At 55.5% G+C, this 25,060-nt stretch overlaps 1 protein-coding gene across 3 annotated transcripts in view; it reads right to left on the bottom strand.

Moving 5' to 3' along the window:
• Positions 1-25,060, bottom strand: part of EYA2 (EYA transcriptional coactivator and phosphatase 2) — a 208,295-nt gene that overhangs the window by 129,209 nt on the left and 54,026 nt on the right. Inside the window, exons 1-2 of one of the 3 annotated variants that reach the window (XM_055140852.1) lie at positions 23,730-23,786; positions 5,380-5,498 (exon numbers count right to left, since the gene is read on the bottom strand). In XM_055140852.1, the coding sequence (XP_054996827.1) occupies positions 5,380-5,488 (109 nt within the window). In that variant the 5' untranslated portion in view covers positions 5,489-5,498; positions 23,730-23,786. Of the gene's footprint in view, positions 1-5,379; positions 5,499-23,729; positions 23,787-25,060 lie in introns of those variants that run through there. The other 2 variants (XM_055140851.1, XM_055140853.1) reach the window with 2 other exon arrangements.

Below are 25,060 nucleotides of genomic sequence, written 5' to 3'. Positions count from 1 at the left end.
CTGTGGTGGGGGTCTTGTTTGGGCCGTGAGTTGTGTCTTGGTTTGGCCTTGGTTTAGGTTGGTGTGGGCCTTGACTTGGGTCTTGGATGGGCCTTAATTTGGATCCCAGTTTGGCCTTGGTTTCGACCTCGGCGTGACCTTGGTTTGGGTTTTGATTTGGGCCTTTGCTGGATCTTGATTTGGGTCTTGGTTTGGGCCTTAATTTGAATCTTAGTTTGGCCTTGGTTGGCCCTTGGCTGGGCCTTGGCTGGGCACTGGCCTCTGGCTGGCAGACCTGAGACCTTGGCGACGCTGCCTCAGCCGTTCCCAAGCGTGGCTGAGCCACGGAGGGGCCTGGCAGGCCTGCAGCAGCTGCCCGGGGCTCCGGGCCGGGGCTGCCTGGGCTCAGGGCTCAGGGGCGCTGGCTGTGCACTCGTGCCCGGGCCCTGCCGGCCTGCACCCCCTTCAGGCCCGAGGGCTGTGCTTCTGGCGACGGCTCGGGCCCTGCGGAATGCGGGGCCCACCCTTCGTGGACGCCTGTCTTTGTGACGGGGTTTCTGAGTGCTGTCTCTGGGCTCTTCTCGGGACTGGCTCTTGGATTTGGCCCGTCTGCGCCCTGTCCGTGGCTCCCCCAGCCTTGGGGTCAGAATAGCTGTGGAGGCGTAGGAGCAACGGAAACCCGCCCCCTGCGACTTGGCCTGCAGGCCACACCAGCTGGCACTTGGGGGTTGGTCCTTTCAATACTTAGGGGACCAGGGACTGAAGCTGAGCCCTGCATGTACAGCCTGTACACGCTCCTTGTATTCACCTCTGCACCATCCCTGCACTCATCTCTGCACCCACCCCTGCACCCACCTTTACACTCACCTCTACTCACCTCTGCACCCACCTCTGCACTCACCCCTGCACTTACCCATGCACTCACCCTGCACCCATCTCTTCACTCACCCCTGTACCCACCTCTGCACCCACCCCTGCACTAACCTTTGCACTCACCTCTACACTCACCTCTGCACCCACCTCTGCACTCACCCCTGCACCCACCTATGCATTCGCCCCTGCATTCACCTCTGCACTCACCCCTGAACTCACCTCTGCACTCACCCCCGCACCCACCTCTGCACTCACCTCTACACTCACCTCTGTACTCACCCCTGCACTAACCTTTACATTTACCTCTGCACTCACCCCTGTACCCACCCATGCACTCACCATTGCATCCACCTCTGCATTCACCCCCGCACCCACCTCTGCACTCACCTTTACAATCACCTCTGCATTCACCCCTGCACTAACCGTTACATTTACCTCTGCACTCACCCCTGTACCCACCTCTACATTTACCCCTGCATTCACCTCTGACTTCACCCCTGCACTCACACCCTGAGCCCACCTCTGCACTCACCCCTGCACCCACTTCTGCACTCACCCCTGCATTCACCACTGCACTCACCCCTGCACCACCTCCACATTCCTCAGACTCTCTCCATATGTCACCCCCTCTCTTGCATCCACAGTCACCAACACTGTTGCTATCTGCCTCTTTCTTGCCACTACCAGCCTCTGCCCTGCCCCCCCCTCCCCCCCCGCTCCCAGCACCCCACGTGGGCTTCTGTGCTGTGTCTCTGACAGTGCTGAGAGGTGGCTGACTCCGGGTGAGCTGGATGGGTCACGTTGGCCAGAGAAAGCCCTCGGCCATGACCCTGCCCCACATGCAGGGAGATGGGGGCAGAGGGAGAGCAGGCAGCGAGGCTGGGCGAGTCGTGGCGAGAGGCAGAGGAGAGGGAAGGAGAGGGGAGGAGTGCAGAGCTCGATCTAGAAGCACTGAGGCACCCCCGCTCGGACTCACTCTATCCTCACGCCACTGCTGTCCCAATTACCAGGTAAGAAAGCTGAGTCCCAGAGAGGTCTGGACACTAGTCCCGGACCCACATCTGCTCGAAGGCTGAGCTGGCGCAGAGGGAGCCACCGGGGTTTTCTGGGGTCTAGTCCCCGCAGGAAGCCCTCGGTGGAGGCCGGCACACGCCTCCTGGGGTCCCCTTGGGAGCGGGGCCCTTGCAGCCACTCAGTAAAGCCTATTCCAGAAGGAAGGACCTAGAAGGAGAGTGAGCGGGGTGGGCCGGGAGAGTGGCCCTGGAGGCCTCTGCAAGGGGGGAAAGTGACCCCAGGCCCTTGCTCACGGACTGTCTCAACGGGAACAAATGTGTGTGCAAGTGTGAGTGTGAGTGAATGTGCAGCTCTGAATGTGAGCACTTAGAAACACGAGTGCGTGAACGCCTGAGTACATACAAATGTGTGCAGGTATGTGAATGAATGTGTGGATGAGGCTGTGTGTCTAGTGAACATGTGGGAAGACATGTGTGAGAAAGTGTGTGTATGAATGTGGATGCAAGTGTGTGAGTGTGTGAATGTTTATGTGGTGTAAGTAAAGGTGGATGCACCTGAGAATGTGTGCATGTGTGTGAATACGTAGGTAGGTGGATGTCTGGATGTGTGTATATGCGATGTGGATGCGTGTGTGGGAAAGAACAGATCGAAGTATATGTGGATGTGGATGCATGTTAGAGAGTGTGCACTGTGTGTGAACATGTACATGGATGTATGTGGATGTAAGTCAACGTGGACACGACGGAGCGTGCATGTGTGTGAATATGTATGTAGATATATGTGGATATAAGGTAACATGGACACCTGTGAGAAAGTACGTGTGTGTGAGGTGGATGTGGATGCGAGTCCGTGGGAGCATGGTGTCTGCGTCCAGTGCTCTGTCCTCACAGCCTGGGCGCGGCAGCCAGGCCAGTGGAAGGCGTCCAGGGTGCTGGAAAGGGTGTGGGTGCCCCAGTCACAGGAAGAGAGAGAGGGCATGTCTGGGCCGGGGGGGGGGGTGTTCCCAGAGTTCCGGGAACCCGGAGATGCACTGAGCTTCCCGGTGGGGCTCTTGTCCCACGCGTGATCTGAGAGAGGGTCTGGTCAGTTAGCCCCCACCCTTGAAAGAGGCCCGTGCTCTCCCCCGACAGCCTGACGGACACTGACGGAGCACAGCGACACGCATAGGATATGCCGCGCATGTCAGCAACACGCCAATGGTGCCGTGTGCTGCTCGGAGCAGGTCCCGGACAGCACCTGGTTCACATCTGGGCTGACACTGAACTGTGCAGCTGCTGCGTGTCTCGCAGCCTCGGGTTCTTCCTCTGGGGGGGGGGCGGGCGGGAGGGTGGGCGGATCACTCTCTCCGCAGTGCTGAGTCAGCCCGTGTGCGCAGGTCCCAGGGGAGAGGGCGAGGGTGACAGCATTAGTCAGTGTCGGCACAGAGCAGAGGGGACAGAGCAGAGGGGACAGAGTGTCAGTGTCGGCACAGAGCAGAGGGGACAGAGCAGAGGGGACAGAGCAGAGGGGACAGAGTGTCAGTGTCGGCATGGAGCAGAGGGGACAGAGCAGAGGGTACAGAGCGTCAGTGTCGGCACAGAGCAGAGGGGACAGAGCAGAGGGGACAGAGCAGAGGGCACAGAGCAGAGGGGACAGAGCGTCAGTGTCAGCACAGAGCAGAGGGCACAGAGCAGAGGGCACAGAGCAGAGGGGACAGAGCAGAGGGGACAGAGCAGAGGGGACAGAGCGTCAGTGTCAGCACAGAGCAGAGGGGACAGAGCGTCAGTGCCGGCACAGAGCAGAGGGGACAGAGCAGAGGGGACAGAGCGTCAGTGTCAGCACAGAGCAGAGGGGACAGAGCAGAGGGGACAGAGCGTCGGTGCCGGCACAGAGCAGGGGAGCCAGCCTCAGCGTCTGATGCCGGCACAGGGAGCCCGTGGGCGCGGGTGTTCGTGCCCAGTGCGTGTCCGCGTGGGTGCCGCTGCGGCTGAGGCCCAGGGCTGGTCTCGGTTCAGACTGTTTCTCGGTCAGAGGGAACGGTGCGGGGGCGTGGGGTTGGGGGGGCAGTGGAAGCCCAGGGGAACACTGCCGGGCGGGAGGCTGGAGGGGACGGGGCAGGGCCGGCCCAGAGGGAACGTGGACTGAGGCTCATGGGAAGCGAGAAATCCCATATTTCACACGAACCCAACTTGTCCAAGTCCACCCTGACTGCCCCCGAGGTGGGCTGCGCCCCGCACTCAGCCACGGGTCTGGAATCAGAGGTGGAGGCTGGGCAGGAGCAGGACACAGGTGAAGGGTTTTAACTATGACCATGCCCCCTGGCGTGCAACTCCTCACCCCTCTTCCTCTTCGCAGCGAGCAGCTGAGGAGGTGAGGCTGGGCGCCCGGGCAGCCGGGCTGGCAGGGGTGTCACTCTGAACGCCCCTCCCTGCCCTCCCCACCCCCCGGCCTCGCAGGCAGCCTGCCGTAGGCGCCTCTCCTCTAGAAGGATGCTCCAAACTTCGGCATCTCCCAACGACTCTCCCGGGAGGGCCCCCGGGGAATGAGGGGTGGCCGGTGTGTCTCTCAGCTCAGGCCAGGGGTCCCAGCAGCACCTACTCCTGGTGGGCCAGAGAGCTATGGCGAAAGCTGTGGTTAAAGCCAGGGTCCTGGGGCGACAAGAATCACGCTGCACGCCAGAGCGGCTTGGAACCCGGAACCCAGCCATGGTCTACACAACAAGAGACACATCTCGGATTTTTCTACCACCGCACCCAGAGCCTCCGTGCCCAGGGCTCGCTCGGTGCCACCCCCCCTGCAGACATCCACAGAGACAGCTCCAAAGGGGCTCAGAGCCCCGACAGCCACTCCCGCCCCCCCCCCCCGCAGGTAGAGGAAAGGGTTAAGCCCACTGGTTAAACATAATAGCTTAATGCCTTTTCGCTCACTCCTCTCACTCCTCGGAGCTCTACCAGGAAGGCTGACAGCTCCCGAACAGAGCAAACAATAGCTGGGATTGTTCTGGCAAGAACTAGTCAGGCCGCATCACTTGCCAGTAATTTTTACACAGCTTAACTCTCCTCCGCTTCCTTGACTGCAGCCCAGCGGGAGAGGCAAAGGCAGACTCGTCCCTGGCCGGGCGGCAGCAAAGCCCCTCCTGCCACCCTCCTCCCATCCCCCCCACCCCAACCCTGTCCCGTCCTGTCCTCCACCCGCCGCCGCCGCCGCCACCCTGTAAACACGGCCGCTGGCTTGGACCACGGGGGAGCCGGGAGGACAAGGAGCGGGCAGGGGAGGAACCCAGAGGGCACGTCCAGGCCCAGCCCACTGAAGCCCATGGGCCTCGGGTGTCAGCACTTCTCGGAACTGGCGACCCAGCCAGGAAGTTGAGAGCGCGAGCAGGCCCTTGCAGGGCGCTAAGGACGGCGGCGAGACCGAACTCGTGAGCCCGAGTTTGGATCCAGAGACTAAGCTCATCACAGCAGGCGTGATCCCGGGAGTCATGGGGGGGAGGCGGGGAGGTGGGGACCGTGGGTCCCCCCACGAGAAACCTACCTTCTCTGCTACTCAGAGCCCAGACATCGGTGTCGGCACGAGCGAGCTTCAGGTTCCCGGGACGATCCCTGTCGACGGTGAGGCTGGGTGAGATCACTAGTTCTAGCATTTCCCTGTACCTGTCAGAAAACAAAGGGAAATATAATTTATTCATTAATTATGCGGGCTTACTAATGATTCCTATTTTCCTCCCGAAGAGTATAAATATTAAATGCTGATTTACCCAAACCCCACCGTCTTAGAAATTCCACAGAATGGTAATGCACGAAACTTTTCAGGGCAGGGACATGCATGAGAATGAAGTGCGCACTCCCCTCCGGAGAATACGCCCCCTCCACCCAAACTTTCCCCTCCTTCTTCGCTGAATTTTGCCACCGGAAAGATTTTGAGTTCTGTCCTTCTTTTCATTCAATGTCATCGCAGGAGCTGGTGCCCGGTGGGGGCGTTCCAGCGGACGAGGACAGGGACAGATGGAGAAGAAGCCACAGGTGGGCCAGGAGCCCCCCACCCCCAAAGCCAGAAGCTCCAGGAGGGGGCACCAATGCAGATAAGAAAGAAAACTGGATGCGCTCTTCCGTGACGGATGTTACCTGTGCAAGGCGGAGAGGGCCGCAGAAGGTGCCAGAACAGCCAACAAGTTGCTGCAGGCAGCAGAGAACCGCGGCCCCTCCCCGAGGTCAACCCCCCAGAGCCAGCGAGTATGTTCCTGCGTCCTTATCATCTTGATACAATGGCAGCGAGGAGCGAGGGTCGCTCACAGAATAGGAAACATCTCCTGGGATTATTCTCCCTGGGGCTGGGGTCCGTACAGGGCCTACACCTGGCTCAGGGATCGCTCTTGGGGGTGTCCAGGGGGCTCTATGTGATGTTGGCAAGGCAAGCACCTACCCACCGTACTAGCTCTCCAAACTCTCATCTTCATTTTAGACTGAGAACGTGTCAGCTTTTACACCTGTCAGTCCCAAATCCTCCTGAAGTCAGGAAACGAGATTTTTTTTCTTTTTCTTTTTTTCTTTTTGGGTCACACCCGGTGATGCTCAGGGCTGACTCCTGGTTCTGCACTCAGGAACCACTCCTGGCGGTGCTCGGGGGACCCTATGGGATGCCAGGGATTGAACCCGGGTTGGTCGCATGCAAGGCAAACGCCCTCCCCGCTGTGCTATCGCTCCAGCCCCAGTAAACGAGACTCTTGGATGTTTGAGGTGGTGACGCAGTTGTCAGAGGGCAGGAAAGCAGGAAGGGGGGTGTGTGCTGCCCTGGGGATGCTCATGGAGAGCATGTCCACAGCCTCGGCTGGGCGGTGCATCCTTGCAGCATCAATAAAAGCACGGGTGGTGACAGAAGGGGGAGGGGGCTTCACACTGGGTCCCGTCACCAGAGGGTCATGGATTCAAATCCCAGCCTTGCAGATTACCGGCCTGTTCCCAGCCTCGAGGCTTCCTGCCCTGGGCACTGGGCATGACCACAGTGTCGTGGAGGGACAGAAGGGAGGGAATTCCCAGGAGGCGGTTCAACACGCAGTCGTGGGCTCCAGACACGGGTCACTCACTCACGGGATACGAGACCTCAAGAACGACAGAGACGGGGAACGGGTCCCAGCCCAGAGTCTGAGCAGAGAGGAGAGGGAGGGCCAGGGGCTGACACCGCCCACAGGAAGTTCCAAATCCACAAAGCTGTAGGGATGCAGACAGAAGCAGCCCCAGGACAACAGACGCAGAGGGATGGTGACCCAAGCACAGGGCAGGGGGAGGAGGACCTGCAGGGAGAAGCAATCTGAACAAGGGCACTCGGGGTTGCACCGTTCACAGCCTTCCTTCCTTCCTTCCTTCCTTCCTTCCTTCCTTCCTTCCTTCCTTCCTTCCTCCCTCCCTCCCTCCCTCCCCTCCCTCCCTCCCCTCCCTCCCTCCCTCCCTCCCCTCCCTCCCTCCCTCCCTCCCTCCCTCCCTCCCTCCCTCCTTCCTTCCTTCCTTCCTTCCTTCCTTCCTTCCTTCCTTCCTTCCTTCCTTCCTTCCTTTCTTCCCTTCCTCCTCCCTCCCTCCCTTCCTCCCTTCCTTCCTTCCCTCCTTCCTCCCTTCCTTCCTACCTTCCTTCCCTTCCTCCTTCCTTCCTCCCTCCCTTCCTCCCTTCCCTTCCTCCTTCTTTCCCTCCTTCTCTCCTTCCTCCCTTTCTTCCTTCCCTTCCTCCTCCCTCCCTCCCTTCCTCCCTTCCTTCCTTCCCTCCTTCCTCCCTTCCTTCCTACCTTCCTTCCCTTCCTCCTTCCTTCCTCCCTCCCTTCCTCCCTTCCCTTCCTCCTTCTTTCCCTCCTTCTCTCCTTCCTTCCTTCCTTCCTTCCTTCCTTCCTTCCTTCCTTCCTTCCTTCCTTCCTTCCTTCCTTCCTCCCTCCCTCCCTCCCTCTCTCCCTCCCTCTCTTCTTCCCTTCCTTTTCCCTTTCTGGCCCATACCAGGCTCTGTTCGGGGCTTACTCCCGGCTCTGTCTTCAGGGATCACTCCTGGCAGGCTCCGGGGACCATATGGGATCACGGGGATCACACCCAGGTCAGCGACGTGCAAGGCAAGCACCTCCCCGCTGTACTCAACCCTGCTCATAAGGTTTTAATTCCAGGGTACCCATAAACAACGGTCCCTCTGCAGTTGGCCTGCCACCCATTTTTTTGTTGGACCCCTGACAAATGGCTTTCACATGTTTCAGTGGCTGAAAAGAATCAAAAGGAGGATAACATTTCATGACACGTGAAAAGTATGTGGAAATGGAGTTTTAGCATCTGTGAGTCTGTAACGGCTTTCTGCTCACTGGCTCACCGCACCGTCCGTGGCTCCTTCCACGCGGAAGGGCTGAGCAGGGGAGCCACGGGAGGGATTTGCAAAGCTGAAAATATTTCCTACCGAGGAGAAAAGAAAACTGCCAGCTGCTGTAAGCAGGGCACCAGAAATTTGCATTTAATCCAAACTCATTCCTTTCATACTTTTGGGTGTATGCAAACAATTTAAGGCTTAAAAAAAAGATGTAAAAATTAGTACTGGTTTCTACAAACATCCAGATGCTATGAGTCTGAGTATTAGAGGCAGCAAATTGTTAGCCAAATGACTAAATTCAGTTTAAAAAAAAATACCAAAGTGAATTGTCTTCCCCTCCCCACCCCCGCCAGTGGCTTGGGGTTTAAAAATATTTGAAGCCATTGCCAACATTAAAAGTACAGCAGTTTCATATAAAAATGTTGATATATATAAAAATATATGTATATATTTTTGCAAAGCTGAAATAACTCAACTGGGAGACTGTTAAGCTAAAAAAGTATTGATTTTTTTTTGCTTTTTGCTTTTTGGGTCACACCCAGCGATGCTCAGGGGTCACTCCTGGCTCTGCACTCAGGAATTACCCCTGGCCATGCTCAGGGGACCACATGGGATGCTGGGAATCGAACCCGGGTCGGCCGCATGCAAGGCAAATGCCCTACCCACTGTGCTATCACTTTAGCCCCAATACTGATTTTTTTAAAAAAATGTTTTCCTTGAAAAAGAAAAGAAAATGGTCTTATTCCTGCATGGTGGCGATCAGCTGAGCTGAGTGAAACTCGGTTTTTGTTGGAGCCTAAGGGCTCCAGTTTGCCCCAATCCCCACCACTCCCTAATGTCTTCCACTTGACATACTTTTCCCATCTCTATTTCCTCCAGGTCTCTACAGGCCTGAGCATTTGAGACTTGTGCCACGTGTGGCATCAGGAAAGCCTTCTAGGGAACGAAAGAAAGGTGGCCCGCTGGCCTTGGCCACCTGGATTATTTATTTTACTGAGAGTCACTGTTCTCTTCAAGTGTTTCTGGCACCTGCAAACAGCATGTGCTAATAGGATAGCGGGGCCGGAAGTGCTAGTGAGTTTTAAGTCAGGGTCACAGTGTCGCTACTGAAGAGACTGACGCAGGCAACCCAGACATGCGCCAAGGATCCTTGAAGGCCGGGGTGACATGGAAACCAGGCTTAACCCCACGGTACTGGTTACAGAGTCTTGGCCGTGCCGTCAACTGATATCTGTCTGCTGCGGGCTGGGAGGAAGGGAGGGAAGGAGGGCATCTGAGTGATTCTCCTCCAGCAATGCTATTTCTCGTCCCTCTTTACAGAAGAATTTGTTGATGTGCCATGAACAGTCTCTATTTTACTGTGCTATTTGTTTTAGCACTGTAGCACTGTTATCCCATTGTTCATTGATTTGCTCGATCGGGCACCAGTAACGTCTCCATTGTGAGATTTGTTGTTACTGTTTTTGGCATATTGAATATGCCACAGGTAGCTTGCCAGGCTCTGCCGCGCAGGCGGGATACTCTTGGTAGCTTGCTGGGCATTCGAGAGGGGCAGAGGAATCGAACCCGAGTTGGCCGTGTGCAAGGCAAACGCCCTACCCGCTGTGCTATCGCTCAAGTTTTGTTTTAGATGCTACAATTTTCTTTTTTTTTTTCTTTTTAGCTTTTTGGGTCATACCAGGTGATGCACAGGGGTTACTCCTGGCTCATGTACTCAGGAATTACTCCTGGCGGTGCTCGGGGGACCATTTGAGATGCTGGGAATCGAACCCAGGTTGGCTGCATACAAGGCAAACGCTCTCCCCACTGTGCCATCGCTCCAGCCCTTACAATTTTCTTTCCTTAATCACTCATTTTTTCTGTTTCTTTGCAGTATAATTTCCTTGTAAAAAATTATGCCCCATAATTTTTTTATTTTTTACTCCTGGGTATAAAAATTATTTTCTAAGACTGGAATGTGAGAAAATGCCCACATTTTAAGAAATTCACTGAAGATTTTACATTTCATGGGGCCAGAGGCTTAATGGAGAGGTAAAAGCACTTGCTTTGCATAATCCCTGGCACCACATGTGGTCCCCTACACACTGCCAGGAGAGCCCCTGAGCACTGCCAACCTCATCATCTCCTCTACCCCCCATAATTTTTTTTCAAATCTTTTCTTTGGAGTGAGCTTTTTAAAGTAACAACAAGTCTCACAATGGAGACATTACTGGTGCCCGCTTGAGCATATCGATGAACAATGGGATGGCAGTTCTACAGTACTACATGCTTTTTAAAATGCTCTAGGGGCTGGAGTGATAGCACAGCGGGTAGGGCGTTTCCCTTGCATGCTGCCGACCTGGGTTCGATTCCCAGCATCCCATATGGTCCCCTGAGCACTGCCAGGACTAATTCCTGAGTGCAGAGCCAGGAGTAACCCTTGTGCATCACCGGGTGTGACCCAAAAAGCAAAATATATATATATATATATATATATATATGTATATATATATATATGCTCTAGTGTTGCTTTTTTTAATTTTCCAATATTGGAGAAAATGAAAGTAAGCTATTTTCTTTCTATGCATTCCATAGAATTCACCTCCTACTCGAGATGACACAGGTTGCACTTTTGGTTCAAACTCTCTCGCACAAGAACTCAAAGCTACAAAAAAAAAATAGGTTTAAGCCATCAGAGAAGAGTCTGAGCTCCGCTGGCTCAGCCTCTCAGAGGTGTGGGACCAGACAGAAGCCCGAACCCGACCACTTTCCCTCCCGACATCTGCCAACTGTCCAAGCACGACAGTCGGAAGGAACAAAACGCACTTTCCAGGCTCACGGCCGGGGAGATACACGCTGGCGTTTAGGGCGGACTGTGCACCTGGGGGGGGTCTACAGGGCCAAGACCCTGGAACCAGGGCACCCCCAGAGAAGAAAGCTTGACTTGCTGGCAACTGTTACTGGTTGCCCACGCCTTGGCTGGGTGGGGTAAGAGGTGGGGAGCCAGGCCAGGCGGCAGGGGCAAGAAATGAAGCAGAGCGTTGGCGCCCGCCCAGTACGAGGGAGGCCAGGCGGGCGTCACAGCCCGTCAAGGATGAGCTGCCTGGGTAAACACGCCTGGCTTCTGACAGAAAGCCCTGAGAGGCAGGAGCACCCACCAGCAGAACCGACTGTGAGTCACCTTAATCCCTTCTTGGAGCACAACGATGTGCCTCTGTGAGCACCAGAAGCGAAGTCATTTTCCTTTGGGGAGGGCAGAGGTCAGCCTCCAGAGCGCCCATAATTTTCCCTCTAGGAGGTTTCCCATTGCCTGGAAAATCACCAGGCGCCCCAGGGGACAAGACCAAATGAGGGAAAACTGAGACTTAGGTAAAACTTAGGTATTAGCCTTCTCCAACAGGGACCCCCCTCCACCCCCCCCAAACCCACCCAACAACCTAACCTGGCACTCGGGGGTCAAGGAAACAGCCTTGTGGTTGAAATTTGACAAAGAAACGAGATTTTAGAAGAGAAATTCTAAAACGGAGACATATGATTGAAACACAGAACTCAATACGGCAGTGAAAATAGACACTGAACGTGGTTGAAGAAACGGTGCGTGAACTGGCAGAGGAGTCGGCAGAGCTTAGAAGGCAGGACGAAAAGGAGATTTTTCTCCTTGTGTTTCTATAAAGTGGGAGGGAGTATTTGCCTATGTAGGCCTTCCCTATTCCACGTCAACTCCTAAGAATCGCTTTAAAGTATTTTTAATGACAGGTGAAACATGATAATTACCATAACGAGATCCAAGTATAAAATAAAACTGCATGTCATGGACTTCAGATGCCAGAGTTGGAAACATATACGTCAATGGTATTTAACATGGTATTTAAAATGTATCAAATGGTTTTAATTTTCCTGTTTACACAGGTCAAAATCATATAGCAACCGCTAACTGGCCCTTAATGATTTATTTTCTGATCATTCTATTTTCCAGTTCTTAACTTTTTTTTTTTGGAATAAGCAACATAAAGTAAATTTATTCTGTGCCAAGGGTTGGGATCGGGAGGGAAGCTGGGGATACTGATGAAGGGAAGGTCACACTGGTGCTGTTGGCGCACTAAATGCTTGAAGCAACTGTATAATGAACAACTTTGTAAATCCCGGTGTTGATTTTTAAAAATCAATTTTTCAAAAAGAAAAGTAGGTTTTTCATACAAGCATCAAAGACAGGGGACCAGGAGAGACAGGAAGAGCCCTCCGGAAGCAATGGGCTGAATGATCCATGGGTCAGCCCGAATGGTCAGAAATCTCTACGGAGAAATGGCTAGAAAATGTTTCCAGACAAACGGCACAGATCAAACCCCAAAGCAGGGGTTCTGAAGGGAAGACTGGTGGGGACACTGGGGTCTCCCCATCCACAGTGACAACAGACACTCAGCCCCAAAACTACCAGGAGAAGATGGAAGATGTGTTAGGTTTAAAGAAGAAATCAGGGCTTCTTAACAGGAAAGAGAAAATCTGACAGTGGAATTTCTCCTACCAATGTAGGATTCTGTGCCAGCAGGAAAAAGTATTCCTTCAAGAACAACGCAAGCAAAAAAATTAAGATTCTTGCTACCAGTAGACCGACAGTACAAAGACTGTTCTGGAAGCATGAACGCCCAGCAGAGAACGAAGAGCATCCAGCCGGGCAGATACAGGGTTAGATGGATGGATGAGGTGAGCGGATCCTAACGCCTCACATTTTCCTGGAGGGGGTGCAAGTACTAATTTGTAGTAAAGGTGAAGTTTTATCAAGAACGCATTCTATAATCTTTAGGGTAACGATTCAAAGAAAAGTAATAAAATATGTCTATTATCAAGCTAACAGAGGATAAAAAGTGAGCAATAAAAATATTTAATCAAATTGCCTTGCATGTAGCTGACCAGGGTTCGATCCCCAGCATCCCACATGGTTCCCTGAGCACTGTCAGGAATAATTCCTGAGTGCAGAGCCAGGAGTCACCCCGAGTAGCATCCGGTGTGGCCCATAAACTAAACCCAAACACACACAAAAAAAATATAGTTGTGGAAAAAAGATGGACCAGGAAAAATTAAACCGAGTCTTTAAACTCAACTCTATCAATTACTGCATTACATGTAAACAATGTAATTCACTTCCTGTTACAACAATTACATAAAGTCAAAGAGAGTAAGTAGTCTTGAGACAGACAAAGATTAAATAACAGGAATTAAAAAGGGGGGAGGGATACTGGGTTTACTGGTGGTGGAGAATGGGCACTGGTGGAGGGATGTGTTTGTGAACATTGTATGAGGGAAAAACAAGTTCTAAAATGTGTGAATCTGTATCTGTGCCCTCATGGTGATTCAGTAATTAAAGAATAAAAAAACAGGAATAAAAAATATATTGTAAGAGATCCCTTTAAATATAAAGGCACAGAATGATTTTTTGATGCGGACATTAAGTAAAATCTCAATTTTACTTAATGCCTTAAATACAATTTCAAATACCTAAAAAACAAAAACCATCACTAAAATCCAGACAGAAGAGTATGACAGTAATAAAAAAAATCAATGCACCAAGACCCATTTAATTAATTTTGTTATTATCTTATTTGGGGGCTTCTCCATGGAGGCATTCAGGAGGCTCAAGGGGCACCTACTGGCAGTGCTTGCCCAATCAGGCTGGTGGTTCCATGCAAGCGTTCGAGGACGTGGTGCTGGGATCACAGGCACCCCAGCAATACTTGAGGGTCTGCTGGGCCCCCACCCCGTGTGTCTCAGGGGCTCAAATGGCAGCAATCAAACAGGCTGGCTACATGCGAGGCCGGCACCTTAATTCACCCCCGCACCCTCTCTGACCTGCCACCGAGACTTAATATTCAAAACGCAGGTCTGGGGGCTGGAGCGATAGGACAGCAGGGAGGGTGTTTATGCTTTGCATGTGGCTGATCCGGGTTCGATCCCCAGTATCCCTGATGGTCCCTTAAGCACCGCCAATAGAGATTCCTGAGTGCATGAGCCCGGAGTAACCCTTGTGCATCGCCGGAGTGACCCAAGAAGAAGAAAAAAAAAACAAGCCCAAGAAAAAAAGAAAAATAACGCATGCCTGTCCAACATTTGCATGGTCCCGACTGCCCAGAGGGACAGGCAGTGCTTGTCTCTGGGCCTTCGTGAGGAACGCCAGTTCTGAGATTCAAACAGGCCGAGAGAAACTCAGACACATCATCTTTTGGCGGCAAATAAGGACCTCAGGCTCGTCAACACAAACTTAGCGATATGAACCATTCCATTGGGACCACCCAGCGTAGGCAGCCCCTTCCAAAAATGGGTAGAGCCTAGCTCACCCGTTGCCCAAGGACCCCGTCCCTGCCCGGAGAGTTCCTGGATTGTGTTCATCACTGTCACTGTCACTGTCATCCCGTTGCTCATCGATTTGTTCGAGCGGGCACCAGTAACGTCTCTCATCGTGAGACTTGTTACTGTTTTTGGCATATCCAATACGCCACGGGGAGCTTGCCAGGCTCTGCCGTGTGGGCGCGATACTCTCAGTAGCTTGCCGGGCTCTCCGAGAGGGGCGGAGGAATCGAACACGGGTCAGCCGCGTGAAAGGCAAACGCCGTACCGCTGTGCTATCGCTCCATCTTTAATTCTCTCAACTACCCTGAGAGACGGACTGGTGTGGCCCGGCTCTCCCAGGCTGACTAAACACACTGAGTGGCGTAGAGGTGCTAAGGAAACGTCTGGTGATGCTTTCCTGTGCCTCCTGCTCCTCCGTGGGGCGCGTCGACGTTTCCGGCTGGGGTGAGTGGCGTATTCATGTTCGATGGAGCGTATCGTTTTATTGCGGAGACGCCGGGGCCAGCGAGGGCGGTGGCTGATCTCTTGGTGTTCTGAGGCTCTTAAAGGCCTTCACCTTGCTTTGATGACCACGCTCCCTTCACGGATAATGGACCTGAAAGCCACTCACCTTAAGAGCGTTCACTCGAGGCTAAGAGCTCTGTGCAAATATTGGCTCATTTAATCCTTTGAGCAGAGGTGAGGAGATGGGGTTCCGGGGACCATAGGGGTGTGTGTGTGTGGTGTGTGTGTGGTGTGTGTGTGTGTGTGTGTGTGTGTGTGTGTGTGTGTGTGTCGGATGGAGCCAGGATTCAAGGCCAGGCCTGGGCTCTTTGCCCCCCATTTGGGTTCGAACTTGAACTTGGGGTCTATCACTAAGTTCCCCGGACTGGGCACCCCTCTAGTCATGGAGTCGAGGGTTCGAAGCCCAGCTACATCTAATCAGCCGTCTCACCTTGGATACCTGCCGGAAATCCTCTGAGCTGCCTCAAAAAGGGAGAAGAGAAGAAAAGGCGACAGATGGTCTGACTGGGGGGGGGGGGGGCTCAAACATGGGCAGCTGATGCCAGGGGGCTCGGGCACCTTCTTGCAGACAAAAGCTGGAGACACACAATTAGCGTTACGGCAGAAGGCCATAGGGGCCGTCACGGGAATCTTCCGGAAACCATGGGTCCCTATTGTGGTGGAGTAAGCCGGGTGGAATTCTCTTACCGTCGGGGTGTGGAGGGGGGCGGGGGGCTTCCCTCCTGTTCTCTCCCCTTCTCCCCTTCTCACAATGACCTGAAATCGGAAACCAGCTTATTCTTGGGGCCGGGGAGGGAAGAGGAAGAATCAGCCAGTCTGAGCAGAGTCGGGGCTGGGGGGTCAGACAACATCTCCCTTTCACCCAGGCGGGGAGAGTCGAGACACGGACGCCCCCCAACCCAAAAAAAAATTATTTCCCTCCCCCCTAAAGGCCCCGCCCCCTGGCCGTCCCCCTGTCCTGCTGCTGCCGGTGGCAGGCACCATTTGTTCCCCTGTCACCACCACCCGTCCCTGGGGACCGAGGGCAGAGGGGGCTGCAGGAGGAGGCTGAGAGATGACAGCTGGAGCGGAGGGCGGCGGAGGGACTTCAAAGGCGGGGAAGGATCAAAAGCAGATGGAGGGTCCCCCGCGGGAGGGCGGCCCACCTCCCCACACCCCGGCACCGGGGCAGGAGGGAGGCACAGATGGCTGCCCAGCCAGGGACACGCCATCGGCAAGCCCGGCCCCCCCCCACCAGCCCCCCCGCCACCGCCGGCTGCCTCTTCCACCCCCCACTTGATTTCAACTAAAAATCCATCTGCTGACGGTCAGTGGATTCAGCGCCCCGTCTCGGGATGGGTTCAGGAGCTCCTGCCCTCTCAGCCCTCACCCCCGTCCCTCACAGGGCCCTGTCAAGTTCACGGGCACACGGCCATGGACCCCCCGTTGGCTCCACTGCCCTGGCCGCTGGACGTTTTCACGCTGGACGATAACCAGGCATCTCCCCGGGGCCACCTGGCTCCAGCCGTGCCACCTCTCTCCGCAGCTGGCCTGACACTGGCGTGGACTGTTCTAGAACACTCTCCGCCTACTTCCTGTTTCCTGTCCCACCGCCGCACTAGGCCCGCGCACAGGCTGTTCCCTCCGCCGGAACACCCTTCCCTCCTTCCTGCTCGCCCTCCCCAGGTCCGGCTCCCTGGCCTGCCCAGGCGCGGCCCCTTCCCCTCCCCCACCACCACCCTGACCTTCCTCCATGTGACAATTGTTGGGCTTTGCACGGCATCTGATCTCCATCTGCCTGCCCTGCCCAGATGGACTGTCGGCGCCCCGATGCCAGGCTGCTGGGCCCACTGTCCAGCCCACCCGTCCCCCAGCCCCCTGCAGGGCTGGCCTGGGACAGTGCTGGACACACACGGGCTGCGTGACAGGAATGCACCGTCTGCAGCAATGCTCTCCTTCGCCCGCCGTCTCCCCAGTCCCCGTCTCGGTGCCAACAAGGTGCCAGTGACTGCCTCTGGCACCCGTCCTCTCCTGTGCGGAGTCCCAGGTCTCAGATTTTCCTTCCGGGTCACCCCAAGTCCCAGATTTTCCTTCCGGGTCACCCCAGATCAGGTCAGAAGACAGCGATGTTGGGTGCTCCTGCCCAGGAGGGACCCGATGACCAGTGTCCCAGTGACACAGGCGTGTGGTCACGCTCGTCACCATGCAGTGACTCTGCCTGGGCTCCTCGTTCAGTTATTTCTCTCCTTCGTTCTCTCCCTCCCAGTGCACGAATGCAGCCTCCATACACAACACGTGCACTCACAATGGGGTGACTGGCTGCAAAGTGATCCAGCGACCTTGCACTGGGCCGAGATGGGGAGGGAGAGGGCGGGAAGGCAGACGCGTGGGGAGGCCTCGGAGCAGAGCGGGAGCGGGTGCTGCCTGAGAAGGAGCAGGTGGGTGCCCGTGGACTCCTGCGTTTGGTCTGGGAGGCATCTTTTCCCTTTTTTTTTGTTTTTTGTTTTTGAGTCATACCCGGCGATGCTCAGGGGTTACTCCTGGCTCTGCATCTCAGGAATTACTCCTGGCAGTGCTCGGGGGACTCTATGGGATGCTGGGAATCGAACCTGGGTTGGCCACATGCAAGGCAAACGCCCTCCCCGCTGTGCTACTGCTCCAGCCCCCACACCTTTTCCCTTTTGTCGGAGGGCTACCTCCTTGTGCCCTTGGTCCCAGTGACCTGGGTGAGAATGAGCCTTTGAAAAGACTCCCCCACCCCCTGAATAACCCCCAAGACTGACAATTAGCATCTCCCCGCCCCGGTCTATAGGATTGGCCCGGGGGGTGCCACATGTGTCAGTGGGGACCAATGAGAGGTCAGGATGAATTTCTGGAAGGAGAGATGCTCTCTCATGCTTGGGAGGGTGTGTGTGTGTGTGTGTGTGTGTGTGTGTGTGTGTGTGTGTGTGTGTGTGCCCTCCCTGGACCGCTAACAGATGACCTCAGAGGGGCACTCTCAGGTGATTTGCTGCCTGTTCTGACACAGGGGTGCTCCATCCTCAGTGCTCAGCGGGAGGGCATGAGTCCTCCATCTCTGCTCACTGCTGTCCGTATCCCTCCCTTTCCTTCCTAAGATGAGGGCGATGGCCCTTCAGAGTTCTTGGGGGAGGGCTGGCGTGCACGGGAGCCCGCCTCCTGGGGTGCCCACAGTCTCTCTCTCCTCCCCAAAGGCCGCGAGGAAGGCATCCACACAGGGACACGTGAGGCACTGTTCCACTTGGTGACGCCCTGGCCGTGCCAGGCTGCCCATGACTCGACGCTCCCCACGCTGAACAGCAGAAGGCAAAGCCTCTTATCCCACCAACTTCCCGTCTGTCTTGACTCGAAGGGACTATTCCTGAGGCCATCCCAGGCATTGTTCTGCTCGCCTCTGTCTACACCACCGGCCTATTCTACCTTCCTGCGAATCTCGCCTCTGTCTACACTGCAGTTCTTGCAGTCAGGCCAAGTTTTGGTTATTCTGATGAATGTCACGTTCCCGGGAAACGTCTTCTTGGGCACAGAAGCCTGTGTTCTCTTGGGGTGGGGCCCTCAACCCCAATAAAAAATGGCCGGGTTTTCCTTAAGGACTGTAAAGGGCATTTGCAAATTGCCCTTCTGAGCAGTGGGCCCAATTCATATCTCCACAGCCGAACCCCACCTGCAGCCCCTCAGAGGGTTTCTATTCCTTGATGAGAAAGTGTTGCCCCTGAAACGGCTAAGTGGACATCCACACCTGCTTTCAGGTCCCTCCACAAGCAGTTAATTCCACACACAGGGCAGTTTCGGGGAGCGGCTGTCCAGGAGGAAAAGGCCCCAGGCCTCAGGACCAAGAAATCCTCTGATGAAGCTGGTGTAGGACTGAAATGGTTCAGGGGGGACTTTATCTGGCCCCTAAATCCTGACAGCCTGGGAGACAAGGGCCCATTGTTTGGCTTTTGCAGTTCCACTGCTCATGGAAACATGACTTTTCGCTTTTTTTAGACCATTGTCAAGTCACAAGAAGCAGCAAAAAAAAAAAAAAAAAAGAAAAGAAAAAGAAAAACAAAGAAAAGAAAAATAGTATACAGAGATCCTGAGCCCCTCCCTGCCCTCCCCCTACTTAATTTACCCCTAGTGGTTACATCTTATATAATGCCAGCATAGGATCCAGGAAAGTCAGGGGGTACAAGGAGAGAGAGAGACAGAGACAGAGACAGAGACAGAGACAGAGAGAGACAGGGGAGAGAGAGGAGAGACAGAGAGAGGAGAGAGAGACAGAGAGAGACAGAGAGAGACAGAGAGAGGAGAGAGAGAGGAGAGAGAGGGAGAGAGAGGAGAGAGAGGGAGAGAGAGGAGAGAGAGAGGAAGAGAGACAGAGAGAGGAGAGAGAGGAGAGAGAGAAGAGAGAGGAGAGAGAGAAGAGAGAGAGGAGAGAGGAGAGAGAGAGGGAGAGATAGGGAGAGACAGAGAGAGAGGAGAGAGAGACAGAGAGAGACAGAGAGAGGAGAGAGAGAGGAGAGAGAGAGAGGAGAGAGAGAGGGAGAGAGAGAGAGGGAGAGAGAGGGGAGAGAGAGGAGAGAGAGAGGAGAGAGAGATCTGTGTGATCACCATGGCAAGAAAACTATCCCATCACTTCAAAGGTGACCCGTGTACCACCACTCACATGGGCTGTCCCCCTCGGCCCCCCACCCGCCCCTCACTGACCCCTCTGTGCCGAGTCGCAGCTCCGGGAAGGAATCACACCGCGTACGACCTCTGCAGATTGGGTTTCTCCCCACATGACTCAAAGCCAGACGCTGGCATTTCCCAGCGTCCACCAGACCCACCAGAGGCGGCCCTCGGAGAAGCACCCAACGCGCAGCGACAGGCCGAGACAGGACCACACACGTTCTGCTGACTTTGGGCTGGGTTCAGCGGGGCCCTGGAGCCAAGCGCAGAACTTTATTGAATAGTTCTTATGCAGAGCCATTAAAGCAGGAAGAGAGAACCCACCCACAAGCACGGGACAAGGCACAAAGGGGACGCTCAGCGCTCTCGCGGGAAGGGGAGGCTGGGAAGATCAGGCGCCGAGGACCCCCACAACCCTGGGGTCCCCCAGGAGGCGAGCGGGCCACAGGCTGGAGGCTGACATTCCCAGATGCCACGGCGCTGCCTCTGAGTGCCCGATCCTCACCTGCCAGGGCCCTTTCCTGGGCTCAGCCTCCTGCTTCGGTGTGTACCACCGGTGGCTCACACCCGAACATGGCGGGATGCACCCAAAGCGCGGCACCAGAACTCATGTGTTAAGCCACAGCGTGACTGGTTCTGAAGCCACAGTGCCAAGGGCACTTTAATCCCACCGACGGGCCGAGGGTGGGAGGATAATGCTGGAGCAAGGGTAAGCCCCCCTGAGCAGGGACCCGGATATTAGGAGATCTTCATTCTACCCAGCCTCTTGCCGGTCGCCCTGCCCGTCCCTCCCTCCAATAAAAGCACAGGAAACAGAAGACGCGTGACGTCACAGGCAGGGGCCAGCTGTGCCCGGCACGCATTGCCTTCCCAGAAGCCCGGAGCGTGACGCTGAGCCTAGCCTTAGCCTTTCAGGCCAGCAAAGCTGGGACCAGAAGCTGAAGTCCCTGGTCTGAAGTCAGCCACGAGTGGCAGACACAGATTCCAAGTCGGCTCGCCCGAGTCCGAACTCTGCTCTCAGCCGGCACCACCCAGGGTAGCAGATATGCCAGAATCCCCCTCCTCAGTGACCAGGCCACGCCGAGAGCCAGGAGTCTTTAGCTGTTCCTTAGGAGGGCCAGGAGGGCGGTTTCATTTTAAACTAGTTCATCCCTGGAGCTGCGCTATCCACTGTGTTATTGATAGCACAGCGGGTAGGGCATTTGCCTTGCATGCAGCCGATCCGGGTTCGATTCCTCCATCCCTCTCGGAGAGCCGGGCAAGCTACTGAGAGTATCCCGCCCGCATGGCAGAGCCTGGCAAGCTCCCCGTGGCGTATTCGATATGCCAACAATGGTAACAACAAGTCTCACAATGGAGACGTTACTGGTGCCCGCTCGAGCAAATCAATGAACAAGACGACAGTGCTACAGTGCTACAGACCTGGAGGTGGTTTTTTGGTCCCTGTCCCCACACCCCACATCCACACTCACCTCCTCAGTAGGTAAGATGGTTTATGGCAAGAAAAAGTCTTCTCCCCTAAAAAAATTTCCAAGCTGCAAAAGCAGAGAACGCAATACAGTGGACTGGCCTCGCTTACCCTCAATCATTCCCGGGACTTGGATGCTCAACGCTGCTGCCTTCATTTTCTCTCTGAAGTTTTTTTTTTTTTCCACTTTTTGGGTCACACTCAGCGATGCTCAGGGGTTACTCCTGGCTTTGCACTCAGGAATTACTCCTGGCGGTGCTTGGGGGACCATATGGAATACCGGGGATCGAACCCGGATCGGCCGCATGCAAGGCAAACGCCCTACCCACTGTGCTATCGCTCCGGCCCCTCTCTGAAGTTTTAAAAAGAAATGTCCCCTGGTTTCGATTCACTGTGCTTCACTTTTTGGTTTTTGTTTTGGAGCCGCACCCAGCGATTATCAGGGGTTTCTCCTGGCTCTTCACTCAGGAATTATTCCCGGTCATGCTCCGGGGACCATATGGGATGTTGGGGAATCAAACCCGCATCGGCGGGTGCAAGGTGAGTGCCCTGCCTGCTGTCCTATGACTCTGACCCCAAACTGTTTTTTTTCTTTTTTTGCTTTCTTGGGTCACACCTGGCGATGCACAGGGGTCACTCCTGGCTCTGCACTCAGGAATTACCTCTGGGGGTGCTCAGGGGACCCTATGGGATGCTGGGAATTGAACCCGGGTCGGCTGCGTGGTAGGCAAACGCCCTCCCCGCTGTGCTATCGTTCCAGCCCCAAACTGTGTTTCATTTTAAATGATGGAAACATCCCACGGCCACGGAGAAGAAGGTTCCCAACATTTCCCAGGGGGCCCGAAATACAATCCCCTTCAATCTTCCCTGCCCGCCTGCTCACCGCTGGGTTAGATTCAGGGGCCAGAGAGACCCAGCAGAGGCGAAGGCACCTGCTTTGCACACAGCTGTCCTGGTCCCATCCCTGGTGCTACAGTCCCCCGAGCACTGAGCTGGGAGGAACCTCTGAGCACTGCAGGCTGTGAGCACCCCCACTCCCTCACTCTGACAGCTGCTTCACGGGTCTCGTGCATGAAGCTAATCTCCCTCCGCGTCTCCCGAGCTTGTCCAGACTCTCGCGGGGTCTTGCACGACCTCGTGCTCCGGATTCTTCTGTGCCGTTCTTCGTTTTCTTTTCAACGGATTCCCCTAAACTCACTTTCACGTGTGATCAGGGTCCACTTCCTCCGCAGGCCAGCGAGGCTCGAGTGGCACCGAGTCCCTCTCCCGGCACGCCCCCCGGAGGGGCACCCAGGTGACTGCCCTGCTGATGCTTGGAGTCCACTGGTCCGTGTTTCACATCATGAACTTCCCCCTAAGTGTCTGCCCTAAGGTTTTCATCTGCTCATGCTCCTGGCCTCCGTCCAGGAACTATAAAGGGGTTTAGAATTTAATTTTTTCATTTGGGAGCCACACCTGGCAGTGCTCAGGGCTGACTCCTGGTTCTGTGCTCAGAGGGCCAGAAGTGGTCATCAAACTGGGTCTGGCTGTGTGCAAGGCAAGTGCATTAACTTCTGTACTATCTCTTTGGCCCCGGATTTAGAATAAAAAAATAGATATGCACATATTTTGGGGGGGAGGGGGGTCCCACTTTGCAGTGCTCAGGGGCTACTCCTGACTCAGTGCTCAGGAGTGACCCCTTGTGGTGTTCCAGGGACTGTGGCGACATAAATGTGGTCCAGGCGCGTGCCAGCTAAATGCCCTCCCCCTGTGCTATCTCTCTGGCTGTTCAATGTTTTTTTGTTTTGCTTTGCTTTGTTTTTGCTTTTTGGGTCACACCCAGCGATGCACAGGGGTTCCTCCTGGCTCATGCACTCAGGAATTACTCCTGGCGGTGCTCAGGGGACCCTATGGGATGCTGGGATTCGAACCCGGGTCGGCCGTGTGCAAGGCAAACGCCCTCCCGCTGTGCTGTTGCTCCAGCCCCTCAGTGTATGTTTCTAACAGGAGAGAGTCGGAGCGTGAGGGCCGTTCGTACACCAGCAGTGATGCTCCTGCAAATTCCCACCACAAACTGTTCTTTGGGGTACTCCGTGAGGAGAGCAGAGCCAGCAGGAGCCCAGGACAAGCCAGTACAGGGTGGAGGTGGGGAAGCAGGCACCCCCCCCCCGCCGGGGATGCCCGGGTTCAAACCCCAACTCCCCACCACTCCCACTCAGGATTGCGGCTAATCTGACGTCACACTGCATCTCAGCTGTCCGCTGTGGACAAGTGGCAGCCCGTCCGGCACCACCTGAAGACCCCGTGGTTCCCGCCCCTGTGCAGGGGCGCAGGACAGAACGGGGGGGGGCAACACTTGTCTCCCCCAGCCCCCCCCAGCCCCCAGCTCCCCGAAGACTCCGAAGCTAGGACCAGCAGAGGCACAAATCTGGGCCATGCCAGGGTGTCCGTGGAACGTTTGCCCACGTTTTGAAAATAATGGCAAATAATTGGGAAAAGCCCCTGCTGGTCACAATGACTTAGAATAACACCTAAACAGCCGGAGCCGAGGCCCCCCACGGTGTGGGCCACGCCCCCTCCCCTCGGCTCTCCTCCTCCTCCCTACCCCGCGGGGACCCTGGCCTCGGGCACTCACCCAAACCCGGGGCGCTGGCTCCGGGCTCCCCGTGGTACTCGCTGTTCCCTACGCCAGTGATCCCGCCCAGGTCGTTCCTGCCAGGCGCGTCCCCGCCTGTCACGTAGGTGTCAGCTCCCACGTCACCTCCTCCGGCTGCCTTTTCCGACCACAGGCCCCCACCCGGCCCCCGACACTCACTCCCAGGCCTCTCTTTCTTCCCCAACCCCGTGGCGTCTCGCTACACCTCTGAGCACTCTCTCTCTCTTTTTTTTTTTGGATTTTGGGTCACACCCGACGATGCACAGGGGTTACTCCTGGCTCTTCACTCAGGAATTACCCCTGGCAGTGCTCAGGGGACCATATGGGATGCTGGGATTAGAACCCGGGTCGGCCGCGTGCAAGGCAAACGCCCTTCCCGCTGTGCTATCGCTCCAGCCCCTGAGCACTCTCTTTGAGGGGGGGGCTCCCGAGGGCAGTGAGGTGGGGGGGGTCCCAGACTCCTCCCTGCTGATATCCCAACAATGGGGTGACACAGTTTAATACGCAGGCCCAGCTCAGTGGCACCGGAGTCCCCCAGGGCCCCCCGCAGCGGTGCCCATGGAGCTCCGTGTTGCCGGGATGGAAGGTGGGTTCCTGGGCCCTGGCTGGTTCCCCTGAATCAGCTGCACTTTGATCTCTCTCTCCCTTCTGCTGGGAGGTGGGACTTAGTCCCTTCTGCTGCTGCATCGGTGGCATCTCGGGTGGTGACGGACCCCTGCACGCAGCCAGGGGGAGCAGCGGGAGCCTCGGCCTGCCCCGTTATCAGCAGTGGCTTCTCGTGGGTTGTTTTGTTATCTTTGGGGCACACCCGGCAGTGCTCAGGGGCTGCTCCTGGCTCTGTGCTCAGGGACCTCTCCTGGCAGTGCTCACATGAAATGCTAAGGGACAAACCCGGGTAAATTGGGTGCAAGGTAAACATTTTAGCCCCTACACTGTCTCTCCAGCCTCACAACTATATGTTGTTGTTGTTGTTTTTGAATACTGATTTTGTTTTTTTCTTTTTGGGACACACCCGGCGATGCACAGGGGTTACTCCTGGCTCTGCACTCAGGAATTACTCCTGGCGGTGCTCGGGGGACCCTATGGGATGCTGGGAATCCAACCCGGGTCGGCCGCGTGGTAGGAAAACACCCTCCCCGCTGTGCTATCGCGCCAGCCCCATTACTGATTTTTTTTTTTTATGAGAGAAACATTTGCATGTTCTGGTAAAAGAGGCAAATCAAGCGCCATAGAGGGAAGACTGCCCCCTGGTCCCCAGAGTCCCACTGGTCCCACCATCCTCCTTAATAGTGTGTGACACACGCCACAGG

The sequence above is a fragment of the Sorex araneus genome, chromosome 5, assembly GCF_027595985.1.
Source record: "Sorex araneus isolate mSorAra2 chromosome 5, mSorAra2.pri, whole genome shotgun sequence".
Lineage (NCBI taxonomy): Eukaryota > Metazoa > Chordata > Mammalia > Eulipotyphla > Soricidae > Sorex > Sorex araneus.
This window is presented reverse-complemented; position numbering and strand designations above follow the sequence as displayed.